General features: G+C 31.0%; 1 protein-coding gene across 10 annotated transcripts in view; it reads left to right on the forward strand.

Annotated features, from left to right (window-relative positions):
- Positions 1-21,973, forward strand: part of LOC132937928 (maternal protein pumilio) — a 115,347-nt gene that overhangs the window by 27,753 nt on the left and 65,621 nt on the right. For all 10 annotated transcript variants that reach the window (XM_061004546.1, XM_061004545.1, XM_061004549.1 and 7 more), the window contains one exon: positions 4,918-5,221. In XM_061004546.1, coding sequence (XP_060860529.1) covers positions 4,918-5,221 — 304 coding nt within the window. The remainder of the gene's footprint in view (positions 1-4,917; positions 5,222-21,973) is intronic.

Here is a 21,973-nt window from a genome sequence, read left to right on the forward strand (position 1 = left end):
GTTCTCATATTCAATGTATGGTGGTGTCTTAGTCCTAGTCTGTAATTTTCAATGGGGGTTATATACTTGTATAAGTCAATCATTATTCATGCTTAGTGTGTGATATGACTTGTTAGTATAAGTAAAAAATAGTGTATTACACATTGTGCCCATGATACATATTAGTATTCTCATGTACATCCACATGAGAGTGGATCTGATATTGTATTTCAAAATACTTTTTGAATAGAAAAATGCTTCAGCTGTGACAGAATTGAAAATTTTGCTGGTCTGATTTTAAATCTTCAAAAACTAAAAATCTTAAGATTGCTTGCCGTAATTTATTAAACTTATTGCAACATTTTTTAAAATTTGAATTTCTACTTTGGATAAACAATATACTTAAGTAAACATCTTTAAAATCTTGAAATTTTGTTTCATGACACCAAGTCATAAATTCATGTTTTAATAAACACTTAGATTTAATTTTAAAAAATATGGTAAAGGATCTTAAGGTTTTTACAAAACTAAAAGAGCATCAGCTAAGTAAATCTCAAAGAATTATGTCACAGCAGATCAAAAATCAATATATTTTTCATCAAATAGAATTTTTGTTACCACATTCTAATAAAATGTTTTAAATATTGAAATTTTATTAAGTACTTTTAAAATATTTAAATATTTAATGAATTTAATAAGTTTATTATACAAAATCTCAATAAATTATTATTGGTTATTGTATTGGTTATTAAAAAAAATGAATAATGCTGGTATTCTTACTGTTAAGAAAATTCACATAGAACATTTTAAATATAGGAATATATCATCTTATTTAGTAAATATTTATAATTTTAATATTTGTATAACTAGGCGATGAAATGTAATTATAGATTGTTTATTATTAGCAGTAAGTCAAATGTATTATTTATTTAATTAATTTTCTCAGTATTTTATGTGTATTTTTTTTAATATTGTTTAAATTATAAAAATATTTATTTTTAAGTTATTTCATCATAATTTTAATTTTTATTGACTAATTAATACATTATATTACATTTATTTAATTGTATGACTTAAAATTTTCTTTTCATACATGCAAATATTAAATTTACACTCCCTATTAATGGTTTAGTTTTACTAGTTAAAATAATGTTCTCTTAAAAATTAACCAACTATAACATTTAAAATAATTATTTACTTACTGCATATATCCCTATGTAAGTTTGTATTTTAAGTTTTTCAATTTACTTTTAGATTCTGAGCGAAGCGATGAATGTATTGATATTACAATGATGTGTTTTTTTTAAAATTTTTTTAACTTTTTTTTTTATTGTTGTGTCTATCATCACCTTTTAGGACGGTAAAAGTGCTTGGATTTTCGTCAACGGTAACTTTTCTGATAGGAAAGTGAATCTAGTTGGTACTTTGGGGAGTTTGACTGAATGTTTATAATTGCAATTCCTATACACCATAACATTTTCCAAATATTTTGACTTATTTAGAGCTGTTTACGGACATTGTCAATTTCCATTTTTTTAAGTTTTTTTTTCTATAAATATCAATAAAATTTTATCTGTTGAGTAAAAAAGCTTGAAAATTTAATAGAAGGCTCCTAGGTTATTTTTTCAAAGGCAGATGAAACAAATTAAAAATCAATAGTCACAGTTTTTATTTATAAGCATTTAAAGTTCAAATTTTGACAAAATACGGAAAAATCACGAAAATTAGCAAATTATTTTGAGATGAGAATTCATAAAATTTTTTCTTTTTAAATCTAAGATTTGAAAATGTAATATAAGATTACTCATAAGTTTGTCTACCTTTGTCAAAAAAAAAAAAACGTCTACAAGAAACTTAAATTAAATTTTTATGAGCGTCTGAAATTTATATTTTTACAACATTTGATATTCACTCAATTTCTCATGTAACGATTTTCTTATTTTGTTATAATTAAAAAACGAATGACTGTAGATACTTGAAAATTTCACTGAATGTTTATATTAGCATTTTCTATACACCATAAAATTTTGAAAATAATTTGACTCTTTTTGAACTGTTTACGGACTTAGTCAGTTTTCAATTTTTTTAGTTTTTTTTTCTATAAATATCAATAAAATTTTATTTGTTGTGTAAAAAAGCATGAAAATTTAATGCAAGGCTCCTGATATAATGTTACAATTGCAGTTGAAAAATATTAAAAATACATAGGCACAATTTTTTTTTATAAGCATTTAAAGTTCAAATTTTGACATTTATCAAATTTATAATTTATTAATTATTTTGTAGTTAAAAATGTATAAAATGTTTAACTTTTATGGCTAAGGATTGAAAATTTAAAACAAGGCTCCACATAAATAGGTTATATATAAATTACTTTATTCACAATATCATCAAATATACTTGGTAATATCATAGGCTGACTGACCGTTTTCGCTCAGAATCGTTTTTCTTATACAATGATATTATATTATTGAATTCAAATTTAACACCATCCATTACAGTGACCCACTTGTAACCTACTGTACAGCAGAGCGACATCCACTTATCCACCTTTTTTATCATGTTTATTTATTAATACTTTCAAATTGTACAGTAAATATCCATGAATTAAATATAAATTTAAATTTGATCTCACAACAGAATGATAAGTATTTAGTGATATTAGATACTGCTAAATGTATGACCCAAACTCATTTGGTCTAATTCAAATATCAAAATGGACTAAATAACTAGCAGTTCGGTTTTAAAATTGAAAATTGAACTTGGTTTTGTCGAAAGACATTAGAAAGACATTATTTTTATTATTTTTATTTGATATAATATGATTAAGTTAATTTTTTAATAATTAAGTTTATCAATAATGTAAAATATATTTTAATCTTCTGATTATTTTTTTACAAGTTTTGGTTTGTGTTTGGTTCAGTTTGTTTTTATAACCCAAACTAATATTAGGTACAATAATTATTATATAATATATCTTAAATATCTTATATTTATAAATAATATATTATATATTATATTATAAAATAAAATATTATGTACTCAATCTTTCGTAATATTTGTGTGTAAAGTAAGAAGAAAAGGTTATAATATGTTATATAAGAAGATGTCTGCGCTCTATTTGTTTATTTCCGACTCACTGACAACGTGGTAAATTTGTGTTCAGCAGATCCAATTTCGAGTAATTAGCTTTAGTATTAATGTGATTTGACCTATTATCAAACTTATAGTTGTTATAAACTCAATTCTTCGGTGTCATTTTTAGGATAATTTAATTTTAAAGAGAGTTGATAATTTTAAATTGTAACAATTTATGAACTTATTTCTCTCATAAAAATTGAAATATTCTAAAAGAGTCCACATAGAACACGGATAATGTTTTTAACTTAATGTTTGATGATAGATCAATTACTCTAATAAAAAATGCTAAAAACACAAAATTGGTTATACTGTAAATGTTCTATGCTGTACATGGGTCAGAGAGATAAAACAAAACATGGTTTACCGACATCTTCTTATATCAGAATAAGAATTGCGCATCATGACATAACTCTGCGGCGTTGCATTCCTCCTGTCTACAGATTCGTTAAATGTCGAGAATGATCGTTTATTGTTGTGCTCCATATTTCTGATACAGTGGGTTGTGTCACATGTGGGGCGATTACATGTTGGGCTTATGAGTAGTATAAGCAACTATAGTGGGGATAGTTGCGCGAATAGAACGTGTTTTCTTATGTTGCCCGAAATATTTTTATAATGTATAGAGTATAGTATATTTTATTTTATTTATATTGTATTTATGTATTTCTTAACTTATATTCTTATTATTTTTTGTGGTAGGTCCTTACGTAACTTTTCAGTATTTAGTGATTGAACTATAGTTTGTTTGTTTTTTTATATAAAAAATAGTAATTAATTATTTGTATAATGCATTTCTGACTTACTTCTTGCTATGGCTATACCTTTACTGCTGATTCTTTTATCTAAAAACTAATTTTTTAAATTCCTTATTAGTTATTAGGTACAAAGCAGAATATTTTTTGGTAAATTGCAATGTATAAAAATTAAATTCAAAAATTAAAAATGTATGTTGTCATTAAAAAAGGTTATTGGACGTCAGCATACTATTTGTTTACTCACTCTGAGCCACGTGAAACATTTACGTTTAGCATAACCAATGCCATGTTAATACTTTTAAAATTAGAGTGAAGGTAGTATTAGTATACTATCTAACCTAACCTAACCTAATAAAAAAACTTTAAATTAAGAAAATAACATGTTGGCTATTTTATGATTATTTAATTTTTGTGCATGTTATGAGTGTATAAATTATTGCAATTTAAAAAAAGCTTATTATTATAAATTGTATAAAAGTTAAAATATCGTAAAAAAGCCATTGTAGGGACACATGTAATGTTCTTAACTGATGTTGATAATAGGTGAATTAAAAGTAACAGGGTTGGTTCTACTAAACATACATTTTCTATGTTAAGCATGAGTCAGAGAGAAAACAAATTATGTGTAGACATCCTCTAAAAATATAATTTTTTTTCGAAAATATAATTATGTAAAAATAATATTTTTAAAAACATTTATTGATTTAATATTGAGTGTGTTTTGTTTAGTGAATCACCTGATATATATAATTATAAACTAAATTTGTCATTTGTCATTTAGTTTCAATGTAAAATATGCTTAGATATTTAAAAAATAAATGTTATTAATTTGTGATTCATACAAAATAAGATATATTATGTAATTATAACAAACAACAGATTCTGAGTTGATTTACTTAAACTATAATTTATTGTATGTGTATAGTCCCATAAATGTATTCAGTATATATTATTGAATAATAAAACTTGCAATATTAATGTGCAATAAACTTCCTGATATATTTTTACATAAAAATTTTATAAATTGTATATGATGTTTTAGTCGTCAAGCATCACCATGTGAAGAAGAAATCAACAAAAATGCAATGAATTCAGTATCAAGCAATCAAGTAGCTAATGCTGGTTCCAATAATGTAGTGGTGATTGACAGTTTGCATGGTGCACTACACCAAGGACAACTAATGAATCATCATCACCATGGAATGACTATGCCTTTACACCAACAATTCCAAGTACAAGGCGATCCAAATCAAATGGATCTCAATTCATACCATGCCAACAATGCTCAACAACAACAAGGCGCTATTGACTCCCAGGGAAATGTTATGACTCCATTTGATATTCAGGTATGTTTTATATTTGTACAAAAATATTAGTACTTACCTAGTTTTAAAATTATATAATAAATGGTAAAGTAGGAAGTATTAATTTAAGTTAATGAAAGTTAATGATAAAAAAAGAAACTGGAAATTATTGTTGATATAATTTTGTAATTTTAAGATAAAATTACTTTTTGTAAAATATCCAGTAAATAATCATTTAAATAAGCAAATTCAGTATTTGATATATTTTCATCATAATTTGTATTTTCCTACGAAAATTAACTTAATAGTTATTTACATAAGTGATAATATTATTTATATTTATGAATAGGATTCGTTAATAGAATGTTTATTGTACATTTTTGAAATGTTATTCTTCTTTATTTGCATTAATATTAGCATAATATGGAAAATCAATTAATTACTTATATACTGCGGTTTACACGTCTTATAAGGTTATTTTATCAAGGTTATACTTGGTTGTCACTCAATATGTCCTATCCAAATACAATAAGTTCTAAATAAATGTCCTAGAGGCGTTTAGAACTGCATATTCTGTCGCTAGATTGATCATCCTGTGAATAATAGGTGAACCACATGCCGCCCAGAATGTAATCCTCGAAAAACAGACGACGCATTTCGGCGAATCGGAGTGATAGTACTAGAAAATACACTATACCTGTACATTAATCGTTACAATTTCGTCGTATTTCATGTCTACAGACGTATTATATCACTATGATACGCATTAACGGGCTCGTGTACAGCGTCTCAAAAACTGTTCCATCTATAAAATATTTTGTTGAAAGTCATACAGCGCGTCGACCTTTTGCTTTAAACTGGTCGACAGAAAATGTCGTGGTTACCATCACGCGATTACGATATACATTTATAGACGGCCGTCTTACCCATAGTATACGCCGGTAACCATGGCACCGGTACTTCTTGGTAATTCTGATACTGGTTCAGTGGCAACTTTAAGCATGCGCCTGACCAGGGTGAAGTTCTTTACTAGCTTTACGTCAGTGACCGTGGTGTAAGCTCGACCGAAGTAATCGCTGTCCATTTTGGTATACTGTAATGATTGCCATATATTCTGTCAATTAGTGAATCGGTCGTCCGCGCCACCCGTTTTCTCTTGGCTTCGTATAATTTATATATAAATAAATCGTACGTGTACCGCGTGTATGGGGCATACCAGGAGTATTATATTTTAGTGGATACCGGTATAATTAGATATGGTGTGAAATCGAAGGCCGAAAGTTAATTATTTTGCGTTTGACGCATAAATGTATATAATAATATTATATATTTTTATTAAGGGGTTATGTATATGCAATTTCGTGTATCGTGTGTAGTTTAATCGTGTGCTTTACGCCGCAATGTGGTTTGCGTCTGAAGGAAGATGATTACCTACTATTAATAGATACTGGATATATTATTATGTTTTCAGAAACTATATATTCACACATTACATGTGACAACTACCACTGTCCACTGTTATTTTTGGTGTGTCACCTGTTTATGTAACACCATTGATTATACATAGTATACATAGTAAATCCATTTGGTTTCATTGTCTATGGAGAATCTGAACTGAGATCAGTAATATTCCAAAATTATGGTAGTACGAAAAGTATACTTTTTCGTGGTTTTTTTATTATATCGATTCAGATGTAACCTCGGATATAACGGATTTCGAATGAACTCCGATTTAGTCTTATGGAATTCTTTTTTAAAATTATCTGATCATACATTTTCATCGTGTAATGAATCAATACTCACAAAAGTATGCAAAATGTTTTATAGTACCTACCTACTACCTTTAGCTTTAAAAATGGGTATGTTGAAAACAATTTCCATTTTTCATGCGAAATATTTATATACATTCATATAATCAATTTTATATGCATAAACTTTTTTTTTCTATTATGCTTTATTCTGATATTTATTATTATAATATTTTTTGTTTTAATTCCACACTTGTTCGATTTGTTGAGTATTCTTGTGTTAACGAATTATCTTTTTTCAATATACTTGTGCCAAGCATTACATTTTTCGCCAATAAGCATTTTCAATGCACACATAAATATGTCAGCCATCACACTTGGTGTTGCCAGGATGATAGTAAATATTTTGTCGTTAAGTGAATTTTGCCAGGGGGGAATACAGGAACAGTGTTAGGCAATTTTTTCTCCGACAAAAATAGTAAGATGTTATACCTTCTCATAAACCGCGTTTGTTGGCGTCCAACCGATATTCTGGTTGTATTCACATAAATAAATTTCCACATTTGTTAATATTATAAATAATTTTTATTAATCATACAAAATATTATATTGGATATAAATATATAAGTAATGAATAATACCTACATAAAAATAATAATCTAAGAATACCCAACAATTATTAATTATGGTTGTGCAATTATAATTCTTGCAAGGTTAAAAAATTACAATAAGTACTTATCTCAAATTTAAAAATTGTAATATGTTACAGATTTCTATAACAAGAATCTTTTATTAATTGATTATGCAAAAGCTAAGGGTGTAATTGTGTGTTAAATGTTGAGTAGCTTGCCATTATTCATGCTATTTTAAAATAGTTTTTGGTGCAATACTCTAGACGGTGATAAAATAAAGGTTTATAGTTTAGACGAATTTATACAAAACCTTTTATGTTTGTGTTTCTGATATTGGTGTTATCAAATATTCTGTTTTGCATTTAGCTGAAAATCGAACATTTATTAAAATTCTATGAACGTACTTAATTTGTGATTGTTGACTTTTTATACTTGATTTTAGTATGTATAATATGGGTATGTACATAATGAATATTGACGTGATTTAAGTGTACGTAGGCACCAATATTGTTTATTAATATTTCGATGTGCGGAATCGAACAGAGTTAAAGTGCACATATCATTAGTATTTAAATAACGTTAAAACTCACCTATTAATATCATAATAAAAATATTTTATGTGCAATACTTTGCACACTTATACAAAATATAATTTAGGTTTATTATTTTAGCTTAGGTATCGAACGTATTACCTATAAACGTTATAATATACAATTCCTATAATAAGTTAATAAGAATAAATATTTTTTTTATAATTGATTTAATAATTTCTAAAATATATAATAAGTAATATAAAAAACGTTTATTAAATTTTTTATTCCTACTCTTAATTTTAATTTAAAATTTGCGTCTGATTTTTTTCAGTGACATTTTGTATTAATTTTGATAAAATAAATAATTTATTTTTTGAGATAAAGATTAATTTACTATTTTATTGTGAGTGTTTTATAACAACATTAGCCTTTGCGCAAGTGTTTGTCGTTCACACGGGGCGGGGTTGCCCTAAATTGCCGGTAGTAAAGGAATGAAGATAGTCCGAGCAACAAAAAGTGATGGATATTGATCTCAATTCTCTTGTGATGGATAAAATTACAGGTCAAAGAATTGATAGCTTTTTTCTTGCTAAATATAAGAAATCACTAATGAACTCTTTAAGTACATATAATAATATTATATTGTACTGATTTTGTAGTTTGAAATAGTTATTATTTTGAAATATAAACGGTATATTCTTAAAAATTTTTTAACCAGAAACCAGATTTTTAAACAAAATCCTAATTTTGATTTTTTATGTATAAATATTACGATATTATAAATGGTATTTTTACTATATAGGTCAGTTTTTTAAATTTGCTTGTTGCCATCGCTAGAAAATTAGTACCTATATTTTTTTAATTCTCCATGTCCTAAGAACACGTACGTTTTTAATTATTATGTTGGGTGCATTATTTTCATAATTCAGTTAAATAACAACCAAAAATAACGAGAAAGTGGAACAATGAGTTGTGTTTAAAATTTAAATAATTTATGCCAAGTACCAGATATCTGTTGAATTATTATTATGCATTTATGCGAGCTATATTATGCTCATATTTCAAAAGCATTATATTTTTTGATGCAAATAATGTACATTTGAATAGTATTAACAGAGTTTCTTTTCATACATCATATAGTGGTATATACTTGTTAAATGAGTTAGGATTTTTGATTAGAAATGCTTTGTTAGTGATAATTGGTGTTAACTTGCATTTTTGTGTTTTTAACATTCATGATCATATTTATTTTGTCTTTTATTTATTTCTTATCTAGTCTTACATTACTTTGATGTCATGGGACACACAATATAAATTATCATACTATTCCTTAAGACATTAGTCAAATTGTCTAATTCGTCTATACCAACCTCGTCATCACTTATTTAAATTCATAAATTTCATTATTTTGTTTAAATTAATTTGTATTGTAAAACTTCAGTAAATCGCGTGTTTGTTAAGTAGTTCTATATACACAGCACGAATTTTAATTCAAAAACAATGCAGTCGTTATTATTTTTCATGAAACTGTTAACGAGTATAATATAAAGTATAAACTCGGTAACAAATCAAACCACGCGCTACTTAACGAACGAGCCAATGCCCGCTAAAAGTTTTCCGGCTTAATCGGTGTGACATTAAATCGTATAGTGGTTTACGACAAATCTTAAATGAATCACGAGTATAACGAGGGGAGAGTAGTAATACGCGACTCAACTGTTGTCCCTACGCGCAGGGAATTATTGCATTTTGCGGTTTTCGAAAACTAGGTATATTACGTAATTAAATTTTCCAAGCGTTCGGAGCTGGTCCTCCTATCTTCCACCTCCCCACTAGGCACCAAACCTCGTAGCGCGCGCGTGTTTCGCAATTTCTACTACTCCGATGCCGCGTATTAATCTCTGTTGACGATGGTGTCGTCGGCGTGTAATAATACAGCCACTGTATAGAGTAGCGGTGGTTGTGTTGTATATAGATAGCTGCTTGTGGTGGTGCAGTACTTAGTGTGGGTGGTTGGGTGGCGGGTTGGCTGACGGACGGACAAGCGAACGTACTTTTCGGTGCCAATTAGAAGACGGATTCGCCGTTACTGCGTGCGCGTACATACGTAAACACATTTGTTCCGCACCGACGACACGACGGCCGATCGTCATGCCGCCGGCCACGGTATCATAAACTCGCTATTGTTATACAACGGCGGCGGCGAGTACGTTGACACGTGTACGCGCGTGCCCGTTCCCTAGACCACGCGCAGTTTTCTCCTCCAGAGGTGTTTTGGTGGACGAGCATGAGGGGAAGATGATGGACGAGGAGGACAGCGGCGACTAGGCGTCAGGGTTTTGTCACAAATATAACCATTATGGCAACGTCACTGTGTACACGGCTATATTATTTTCTGTGTACTTTTTGGTGGAGTTGGCTGTGTCATTATCATCAGGTGTTTTGTACGCGTTCGCGCTCGAGTATGGTAAAATATTGGGTCGTCAGAGTTGTCGTCGGCGTGTAGTGTTGTTTGCTCTGTCTCTCACTCTATCCGTCTCTATTTCTCTCTGTCTCTCTCACTCTTGGTGGTGTGGCGGATGTTAATATGTGGAATTCGGCGGCATGCACGCGATGGGGTTATTAATAGAGAGAGTATAACCGCTGCCGGGCGCACCGGTGTTGTTGGCACGCGTAGACAGGGTGCGAACGGCGCCGCACACCTTGACTGGCCTGTTGTCGGCCGGCCAGATTTTTCCCTCGTACACACCTTTCTGCATCGTTTAAAAAAGCGCTACTAATAATAAAACGTCGACGGAGAAAAAGTGCGTGGAAGTAGAGTCAGTGTTTGTGTGTGTGTGTGTGTGTGTGTGTGTGTGTGTGTGTGTGTGTGTGTGTGGTAGTGAAGAAGAGCGAACAAAAACCGTGTGCGAGAGGTGGAAAAAAAATCAACAAATCTTCGGGATCGGACGCCGTCGGCCGACGTCGATCAATCAGTGTCGACCCAAATACCAATAAAATCGAGGGTGGATATAGGTTGGAGTTGCGTATGCGTGTATGGATGGGTGGGTGAACGCGTGAGCGTGAATGGGCGAGTATTTATTTATTTTTTTATTCACTTTAACACCCTACAATCTACAGTTTTAGTCAAACGGACGAGAGTTCAGTTCATAGCATTAGGTTAAGTCTTTCATTAAAAATACAACGTCTTAATTATTTAAATATATTATATATATTCACAATAAAAAAAAATCAAATTGTAGGATTATTGGATTTTAGTGGTACGATATGTTGATATATAAACTATGTGGTATACAACACATGGTATGTGGCACATATGCACATATGTGGTATTAACACGCAATGAATATTGTGAAAAAGTGAATTGTTTCTAGTGTTATTCGCAGGTACTGTACGATTAAATTATTCGAAACTTTGGGCAATTACTATAACTATTTTAAAGTTGTATCCTGTGCTATGCTATTATATTTACGTATATTAGATCGAGTAGACAAGTTTAATCGTTTAGACATTTAATCTAAGAGTAAGTCTGCTATACGTCTATACCTAATTTGAAACCTATTGACTTTTTACTTTTTACTTTAATTACTTTTTTATATTTTATTTATCCACCCAGATTTTCATGAATTCTTAACTATTGGCCCGTGTACTAAAATCAATCGTAATTGCACACAATTAAGTCCTAGGGAGTATCGTGAGTTTATACTATAATTTATAGAATACGATTATAGTTTTATTACAGACTACAACAGGTCAGTTATTATTGTTGATTTGAGTTTCCTCATAAATAAAATCAATATTATCTTTGAAGGATCAAAAAGTAATTAGCACGATTCCTAAATAATGAATTGTTTATTGCTAGGTACCAGTAGGTTAGGGCAAGCATGTCAATCTAATAGTAAGTGGACCTATACTACTCGTATACGCTGCCGATGAAATAGTCATATCTGATTTCCTATATACTTATTTTTCTATATTAAATTTGTGTTACTTTTTTTTACAATGGTAACATTTTTACATTGGTAAAGTGTAATTCAATATTTGAGAATTTCAAATATGATACTGGTATTAGATTAAATTGGTTAGGTTATTAGAGCACCATACTCAATCATTCAGGTGGTCTTTTGACTGTTGTATTACAGAACTAACGGAATTATTTAATTACTTCTTTACTGGTTATTATTACTAGTATAACGATTTGTTCCGACAACCAAAAATAAAAATCTGCTATTGTATAACTTGAGTATTTGTTTAGTATGATTTTATTAAAAACGTTGGTAAATTTTGTTTTATTCTATATTTGATAGTTGGTCTGTGCGATAAAAATAATGCCAGGAAATATTGAGCTCGTTTAGTAAATACTTAGCAAGTAAATTTAATAAACTAATTTTTTTATCACTGCATCCGAAGGATCAGCATAAAATTGAAATTAGTTATTTATTGTTAATCCATTATATATACAAATAATTATTTTATTTTATTTATTTCATTAGCGTCTTTTAGAAATCTAAAACAGCTGCTATAAAACTAACTTTGATATCGGGATTTTCCCGGCTTACCATTTTTATATAAATACTTGTAAAGGTATTAACACATTTGTTACCTAGTTAAAACTATGAGGATGAAGTAGGTGAAAATTATCATGTTGTTTTTAAATTAATGTATGTTTATCACTTTTTATTAGAAGCTTTGGCATTTTTTAACATAATTATGGGCTGGGCGCAGATATTTATGTTTTTCAACCGATTTTGCGTAATGTTTTGCTTATCTCCATAGAAACGAATAAAATGTTATAATTACACATAATTCCTACTAGGTTTTGTATAAACCTAATTGTATATTAATGGTTCCTTATTAATACATATTTATGATTCATTAATGTTATTAGAAGTGTAAATGTGCAGATAAAATAGAAAGTGTAGTTCATCCGTAATTTACAAGATACAAACAATACAGTATAATTATAACGAATATTATGCAGTAAAGTATTTGGGCTGACAGTGACTAAAGAATATTTTAAAATTCATTACCGATATTGCCTATAGTAAAATAAATGTCAGTTTCAGTATTTAAACCGTACCTATATTGTTTATTTATTTTTATTGTTCTATTATACAAAACTTTTATTTGTGATTTATATTTTTGTTTATTTCAAACAAACTATAGGTAATATAAAACTTGTGTATAAATATACTTTATAATATAATTTAAACTTTTTAACTTGTTAACTTGTTTTGAAAACTAAATAATTCGAATCATTCATATTAGGTATAGTTATTTTTGTCATAAATGTTTTTATTTTATAATATTACCTATTTAAAGTCAATATTGTTATTGTATTCAAATAGTTTATAACACATTGTATTCGTAGTTATTAGTTGGAGAATGCAAATGTGAAATTTCTATTTAATAAACCACGATTATATACAATTTTTGCGGTTTGGCTATTTCCCAATGAGTTGTCACCGTTTATGATTTGGACCATTTCACTTTTCATAAGATAATAAAACCTCTCATTTCTTTCTACTTAGATTACATTTTATGAACTCAATTTGTCTTTTTTCAAATAATTTCCTGCGGATCACGTTCCGTTTAATAATTCGTTCTCACCATACATTAATCATTAGTCATGCCCCGCGAGGGTGGTTCTGCATGACGGTTTCCGCTCAGGTGTCTATTTATGTCCTTGGCGAATCGCTTTCAAGTGTGTCAATATAAATGACTGCCTTGTGATTTATAATCTTTATATTTTTGTATATTTCAGCATAGCTATAGGGTTCAATAAATTTATCGTGAATGACTTTCGAAAATTTAAAATCATATATTATTTTGTCCCTTCAATTTATATAGTTACCTATAGGTAATATTATAGTTATTACATGATGACATACGTAAACTATGCTTAATTAAATATTTTATACACAGGTAACATAATCAGAGTTATATACGTAATATAAATATTATTTATTTCCTTATCATATTTTTCGAATAAAAGTTCATTCTTTAATAATTTCGGTATTTATAGCCCATCTTCCTGTATATACACGAAAAGGGTCTAAACTGAACGATATACAACTAATTAATAATGGTGGCGGTCTGAATGTTGTCTCGTTCAGACTCCAGTAGTTTGGCAAAAACTCTGCTTCCCCTCATTTACCTCTTTCTTTGAATCGTGTGTATCGCTTGTAATTACGATGCTTGTTCATATAAAAATCGTTAAAGCTAATGGAAAATGCTGGATTTGACGTGTTGTTGTTGCTGCAATTAGACACGATGACTGATTTATTTCGTAATGTTTACGTTTAATTTAGTAAATTTTCATTTAGTTTTGTTCCTTTTCCTGAATTTACCTATATTTTTGCATTATAAAACTATAAGTATAATAATCTGAATGCCGCTGTAAATTGATAGTTCAAAATATCTAAAACGATTACGTGACACATGATATCGTAAGGCGATTTATATATTGTTTTCTTTCGTTAACCTATTATTTTTTGAGTGTCACTTTTATGTGTTGGTGGAGCATTTCATAACATTTCCTGAATCATTGCACGATAGGCATATAACGCGTAAAATGTGCCTGAATCGTGTTTGCGTGTTAAAATGAGTAATATAACAGTCTTAAAAGTATAGTATTTCATATTAATTTTCTATTTAGTGTAGAACTTTTGTGTTAAACGTAATTAAAATTGTCTGTTTTTCACGGGTCACAATTTTCGAACGCAAGAGTTGAGTAGTTTTTTTAGTGAAACGTCAAACTGTGTAGTATTTGAGAACGTTATTTTCGAGCATTTAGTATTAACGTGCCAAAAAATGTACTCATAGTTACGTTAGAGAAAAAATGTATATTATTTACAAGTGTATACATATATTATTATTATATAGGTACATGTAAAACAACGAAATCACCCTTAACATCTTTTGGCTTGTAATGTCGTTACTAGACCATCGTAACACGTTTGTTCTGTTAAAAACGTCAGTTGTTGCAGAAGCCATTGGTCTTTTTTTTTACGAGAATCCAAGTGACCCACTAGAGGATTGAAAATTTTCTTTGACCCGTTATGTTTATTGGCCGCTGGCGACCACCGACCGGTTTTATACTACGGCGGTGGTGGCGCGGCGTCCGGGTCGTTAGTAAGAAAACTGCAAAACGCTTGATTTTTTTCTCTTGTTTTATTTGCGAACTATCGTCTTGGGGATATCACACACAAACTGATAATATCATCGCCCCCAAAAAATGTGCCCCCTGAGGTTTATTGTTAACTGCAACCACGTGTATATACGGAAACCCGGGGTATATTTTTTGGGAGATCCACTTCAAATTTTTTATAGAAGTCTAAAAAACAAAAAATAGTAATTTATTTTTTATTTTTATAATACAATTTATTTTTGTGCACACTACCTACATTCTCGTATGGTATGTATATCTCGCCCTCGTCCCCACTCATAATAAGATAAGTTTATTACTACTCAGTGTGCCTCATGTACCTAGTTTACTATTGTTTTGGTCATCGTTTATACGCAAAAAAAAAATATTAAAAATAAATAATCGTTGTTCACGGGTTTCGTTGTTACATTGTGCGTGTGTGAGAGGCACGCGCGTCAACGACCCACGGCGGCCGTGGCGAAGAACATCGCCGCCGCGGCCGTTCGACCATATTATATATTGTTGAGGTTGTCGACCCGTACGCGATGTTTTAGTTGGGCAACCGTGACGCGGCGATCTTTTGGGTGTAATTGCAGCGTTTTCGGACTGTACAGTCCTCGTCGTGGTAGGAGTGTGTGTGTGTCAGGGGGGGGGGGGGGGTTAAGTTTAAGTGAGAAACCGCAACGGTGTCGATATTATATGATGTGTTATATAGAGATGTAATTGAAAACAGAGTTATATATTAAATTGACGATAGTATTGGAAACCGGTTTTATTATAATATCAGAAACAATAATATTTTGGGTAGTAGTTCTATTGGTACTGTTAAACTCTTGTTTTCTATCGGCACATTGTGTTAAATATGACTACGTATGTATATTATATACTTATAAACGTGAATTATGTTATGACTTATGAGTGTTATGTTTTTGTTTTAAAATGTAAAAATGACGAGTAGTTACCTATATATGTCTAGCTGTTGGTTTCGAAAGATTTATTTGTCGCATTGAATTTCATCGCCCCCGCCACTGGCAGAGCTCGCATATTGAGCGTGAGAAATTGCTGGTTTCGATTGCAAACACGCCTGGTCGAAACTACAAAAAAAGGTAGTGGTTACCGTGTTTTGATCGGATCCGCCGATTTTCCTAATCTCGGTGTTTTACGCTTTCGAAATTATTGTGTTTTTTCCTTCCACTAAAATCGGCAATAAATAGGTACTTTTTTCTTTGTTTTTATTTTCCAATACTACAAAATGCCACCTGCTCAGTAAACAATAAACATTTTCAGAAGAACATTACATATGTTACCTTCTTACCTATATACGGTATTATATTTATAATAATTAATATGTATACCTACATCGAATGAATTTTTCTATTTTTTTTTTATTACCTAGTTAGTTACAATATGCATGTTTTATAGTTCGATACATAGTCCCCACTGGTTGTTATGAATTTATATTCTGTTAATTTATTAATTAACATAAAACACATGTTTTTATGAGTAAATTACTTGATTTCGTTTGTGTGATGTACATGGTAGAATACATACAATTTAAATGTGTCAGTTTATATGGTTCAAACCATATTGTTTGTTCTGATTTCATAGATTTCATGTAATAACAACTGTGTCCGTTAACGGTCACTGTTTGTATTTTATTGTGTTATAAATGTAGGTACACAGTTAATACAGTTGTTATAATATGTATTGAGTAATACATTTACACTTGTGGCAATGTTATTTTCATAGGGTTTACTATACACTATTTAAGCGAGAAATAAAATCTTCAGGGTTTGTACTGAATGCAAATACTCATAATTAAAAATCGAAGCCAAAAAACAACACTGGCCCAAAGCACGCATGTTTTTTCTTCTAAGAATCCTGACAAGTTTATTTTATACACATTATTATTATACATCACACGCGTCTTTCCCGCTACACGGCATTGAGTGTTTTAACATCATATTCGATTTCATTTGGTTAATGTCATTACGACGACTACATTAAATAGCAATATGTATCGCGACGAGTGTGTATCATTTTTCTAACGACCTGTTATTTCACGTTAACTGAGCCGGGATCCTCAATTTTTTTATATTGCGACGCAAATAGTGTCCTAATCCTATGCCCGAGGTGCGTGCTCGTGTTTTATCATTCCGTTACCTACTATATTTATTATAACAATATAAATTATATTATTGTGTTGCACTATATTGCCAGACGATTATGCGGACTATGTATATAAAATGCGTTGTACCTACATAATATAAGTGCCTCCGTTGCCGCCGTACTGTGTAATGCTGCTTATGTGTATGCGAGAATTCCCGTTACGTGTTAGTCGTGCGAACGTGTTCCAAGAGCGCGTGCGTGTTCTTCGCGGCCGTGACGATTTTTTTCATTGTTTGCTTATCAAAGTAATAATAATAAAAAAAAAAAACCAAGCGACAAAAGATCCCTTTTATTCCGTTTATTTTTTCCGTTAAAAAGAAATAGTGTTGGGCTTGTGTCAAAGACGTTCAGCGTCGCGTAGTGGAAAATTTATATATACGCATATGATGGCATACCTACATCGCTGTGACGCGTATCTTGTATATTGCATGTACGCGTATGCAGGTACTCGTATTCGTGTACACATATATGGGGTTCATGGATGACGGGTTGGTGGTTTGTTTATTTATTTCTCTTTGATCTGTCGTCAGGTTGTACCGCATAACACTAGGTACACGAAAGGGTTGTATATGTTTTTGGACTAGATCTGGTTTTAGGTCTCGCGTTGGACACTTAATTATATTTGTCGCAGTTCTGTATAATATACACCACATATTTCTTCTTGCCTATGTGTTGACAGGGAAACGAGCGGGTTGTGGTGTGTGGGTGTATGTATCACTTCGGTTATGCGTTAGGAATTCGGGGGGGGGGGAAGGGTAGAAATTCCCCGGTAAAACGGATTGTCAAATAACCGTTCAATTTTGAAACAGTATTAATGTGTGCGATTTTGCATGCTAGACACAATTATTATACACTAAATCATTGGCCTAGAAAAAAATCACTGTCTTAATCATCTTATAATCCTAGCAATTAATTAGTTTTTTGTCGTAATTATAATACCTCTATATATTGATGATAATGTTTTTTTTTTCAATTTTGTATGTTGCTTTATTTGCTGGTTCAAAATTGTATTCAATACAGCTAGTTAGCGTGTGTATAATGACTAATAATAAGCTATATGATTCAGAAGTCCTAATCTGATACTGATTATATGCATTTTACCATTACATATATATGTATCTTTTAATCAGCGAATTATTTATCCGCGTACCCATTGTTTTCCAGTGCATGCGTAAATCATTGTGACTATAGGGTTTTAAAAGATAGACGAATATTCGCTTTGATAAATATCAAATTGAAAAATACAGTGATGTAAAAGATTCGTAAAACAAACTGCGAGTATATTATGATAAACATTTTCCATGTACGCATGAATCCTGTTTTTTGTTAACGGAGAGTTACAATAACGATCCACAATATTTTTTTGACGTCCGTACTATCTATCCCTCTGGTTATCCCGTAGTTTCGTAACCCTTTAAACACATTACACATTACCAAAAAAAAAAAAAAAATAAAAAATTTAAATTATTACTACCGGTCATTAATTTTTGTTTTAAAACTATCACGGAAAACCACGCAGTGTTGGATCGCCGTCGTCATCCACGTGACTTGACCCCGCTATAATTCACCGACATTCATGTACTTTGCGTACGTGGATGTGACGCACGCCCTCCGCCGCAATGTTGTTAACTGCCTTCCCGGTTCAGCTTTTCCGCCGTCCGTCGCCGTGTTGCATCGCTATAAATTTCGTTTGCCGGTCCTCGCGATGCGACGATTTGTCTCCCCCGTTGAAAACTCCACTGCGGCTTTTCCCGCTTGCACTGTGAAAACGACGATAACGGTACACCGAGACGTCGGTGTCTGCTGTGCTGGCCTCTGACTTACTTCTATAATATGCTACCGATCTATTTTGAGTGGATATCATATATTATGTATATACGTATTGAAAAACATCACGTTGTTCGTGACCGACGACTTTGTAGTGGTAGTAGTAGTAGCTCTGGGTGGACGGGTCGGTGGGTGGAAGGCTGCGACGAGAAAAAAGTTTAAAAAGCATTGGCAATTCGTGCGCGCGGCGGCGCCGGCACATAACAATCCGCCGTGCACAATATTCACGTCAAACGCCGCCGCCGGTCGTCTATATTTACGTTGCCATAAGCCTTACGTGATGGAATATTTAAAGACATTTACGCCGGATATGGGTATGGATATCGGATATGTGTATCTATGTTTGTTGTGTGCACATTGCGTATAGTGTTGGAATTTTTTTCAGATTTTATTTTGCTCGGGTAGGTAAACTATTATTGCTGAACGCGTGAAATCTGTCTCTATTTATTTTTGCCCCGAATTCTCCGTCAACCACCATTGCACGTTCTAGAGGGAGTGTACCTCTGCTACTTGCGACGTGCGAACGTATAATTATATCGATGTCCGTTTGTTGTTGTTCGATTGTGTATGTGCTTTGGTCTTTTATTCGGAAGTGTGTCTGTGATGTGATTATAATGTCGTTGGTAGTGGTTAAGGGGGAGGGGGAGGGATGAGTTGGAGGTGAAATACATTTTACGTTGTTCCAGGACATAACGCTCAGAGTGTTTTTCGCACGGATGACTGGTAAACGATATTTGCTTCGAACCGTTGACCTCAAGTACTCTGTATAAAAAAATAAAAAAATATAAAGACAAACCTATTAATTAATATCTCATTTCGTAGTATGAGTTCGTTCACTAGACGCAATAGTATAGAGTATAGACAGTTTTCTGTGGTAAATTAATCTAAAGAGACTAAAAATAATAACCTATCACGGTATTTAAACATTATCGTCATACCATATAGTCCGTGTGGATTCCGGATAGAAGCGAAGTGAGGCTGTGTTAGGCTGTGTTATGACGAGCGCGTGGATTTAATATTATAATATTATATTGGTATGAATCTAGGTAAACCCGCCCGGCGTTCACAACAAATAAAGTACAATAAAAAAAGTGCCATGGACAAAGTGTTAACTATGCAGCCGTTGGGCATTACGCGGGTGGACATTTTGGTAGTATCTATAATCTATTCATATACCGGATATAATATTAAACTATTTTCATTTTTCAATTTATTTGGTAAAATATCGTTAGCACGTTGTTAATAAGATTTTATTTCATTCGGTGTAAACAATGTAACTCGACGTACGATAATTGTTATTTTATTCGTTAAAATTTCGTCATCTCCTATTTCATATTATAATTTTCATGAGGTTGGCTGGTTGTTGTTTCACCTACTTGCATAAGACGTCCGAGGATTAAAAATAAATACGTTTGTATAGTGTATACATGGGAAGTAGGTATTCAAAAGTATTTATAAGTACTTAGAAATTTAAATTATTTATATTCTAAAACTATAACTGCCGGAACATTTATATTATATTAATTATCATGTAAGGATCTGAAAACTTGATATTATTTTGTACTAGAAACTGATGTTTTTACAATTTCTGTTGGTTTTTAGAGAACTAAATATCCTTTACGACGTTAAGTATTTAATATTCCATTAGAACTCGACTATTTCTTTGACTGCAGTGGTCATGCGATGCTCAAACAAATTGTAATACAATTTTTCTCGTGATACCTAAAATTTAATTATTGTCATCGTGTAATTTGTTGCGTACAATATTAGATAATTTTTTATGGTTATAGTGGTTGTACCATAAATCTGCCTAACGTATTTTTAACTAAATACGTGCATTAAGTGACCTTTGTGTATTCTCGGAAATTATAATACTGTTGGATAAAGCAAATTATAAAATGTTCATTGGTTACATGAATCTAACCTAATTACAAGAGTTAAATGATTAAATCTGCCAATAACTTTTGTGTGAAGCGGCGCGCGGGTAAATCTCAAATTTTTATGGCTGCTGTTAAATGGGGTTTTTCTTTACGCTCACCCCTCTTAAAGTCTGCTTATTAAGACCAGCTCTGGGTGTTTCTTTTGTGTATTCAAGACGTTTTTACGATGGCTTTTAAAAATGTATATTATACTGTGGTATCCCAGATTTAATTTGATTACCAGAAGGTAAAAACTTGCAGTTTGGAGAAGGGTAATGAACCTCTGGGAAATATATAGCTATTCAGTTTGAAAAAATAAAAAGTTACAATATAATAATTGTATGCATCCAAGCTGAGAAATAAATCTTCGTTGAAACTACACGTCATAGAAATGCCTTAAATGCAATTAAATATTGTAGAAATTTATTTAGAAATTGTTACACTGATACAATATTCCTGAGAAGACTTGACATAACGAATCATTTTAAAGATTGTACTTAATGACGATTTGAGATAGGTTAGCGTTACAGTATTTCCAGTTTGGTATAATTAAAATAATTTGTTCTAATTGCTGCCGTCCTTACGTTACCTCATCGTATTGAGATTTATCTTGTGGTAGAATTCCGATAAAGTATTGTTATATATATATATATTTAAGATATGATAGTGTGCTGAAGTTGTTATTAACTATATTTAACTATCGTCGTTTTTGATTTTTTTATTCATTGAGAATTTAATGTAAATGTGTTATATGGTTTTTTTATTATTATATCGTTATACATTTTGCGCTCTAAAATAACTGTTAATTGCGAATAATAA

Source organism: Metopolophium dirhodum, chromosome 2 (genome assembly GCF_019925205.1).
Source record: "Metopolophium dirhodum isolate CAU chromosome 2, ASM1992520v1, whole genome shotgun sequence".
In the NCBI taxonomy this organism is placed as follows: domain Eukaryota; kingdom Metazoa; phylum Arthropoda; class Insecta; order Hemiptera; family Aphididae; genus Metopolophium; species Metopolophium dirhodum.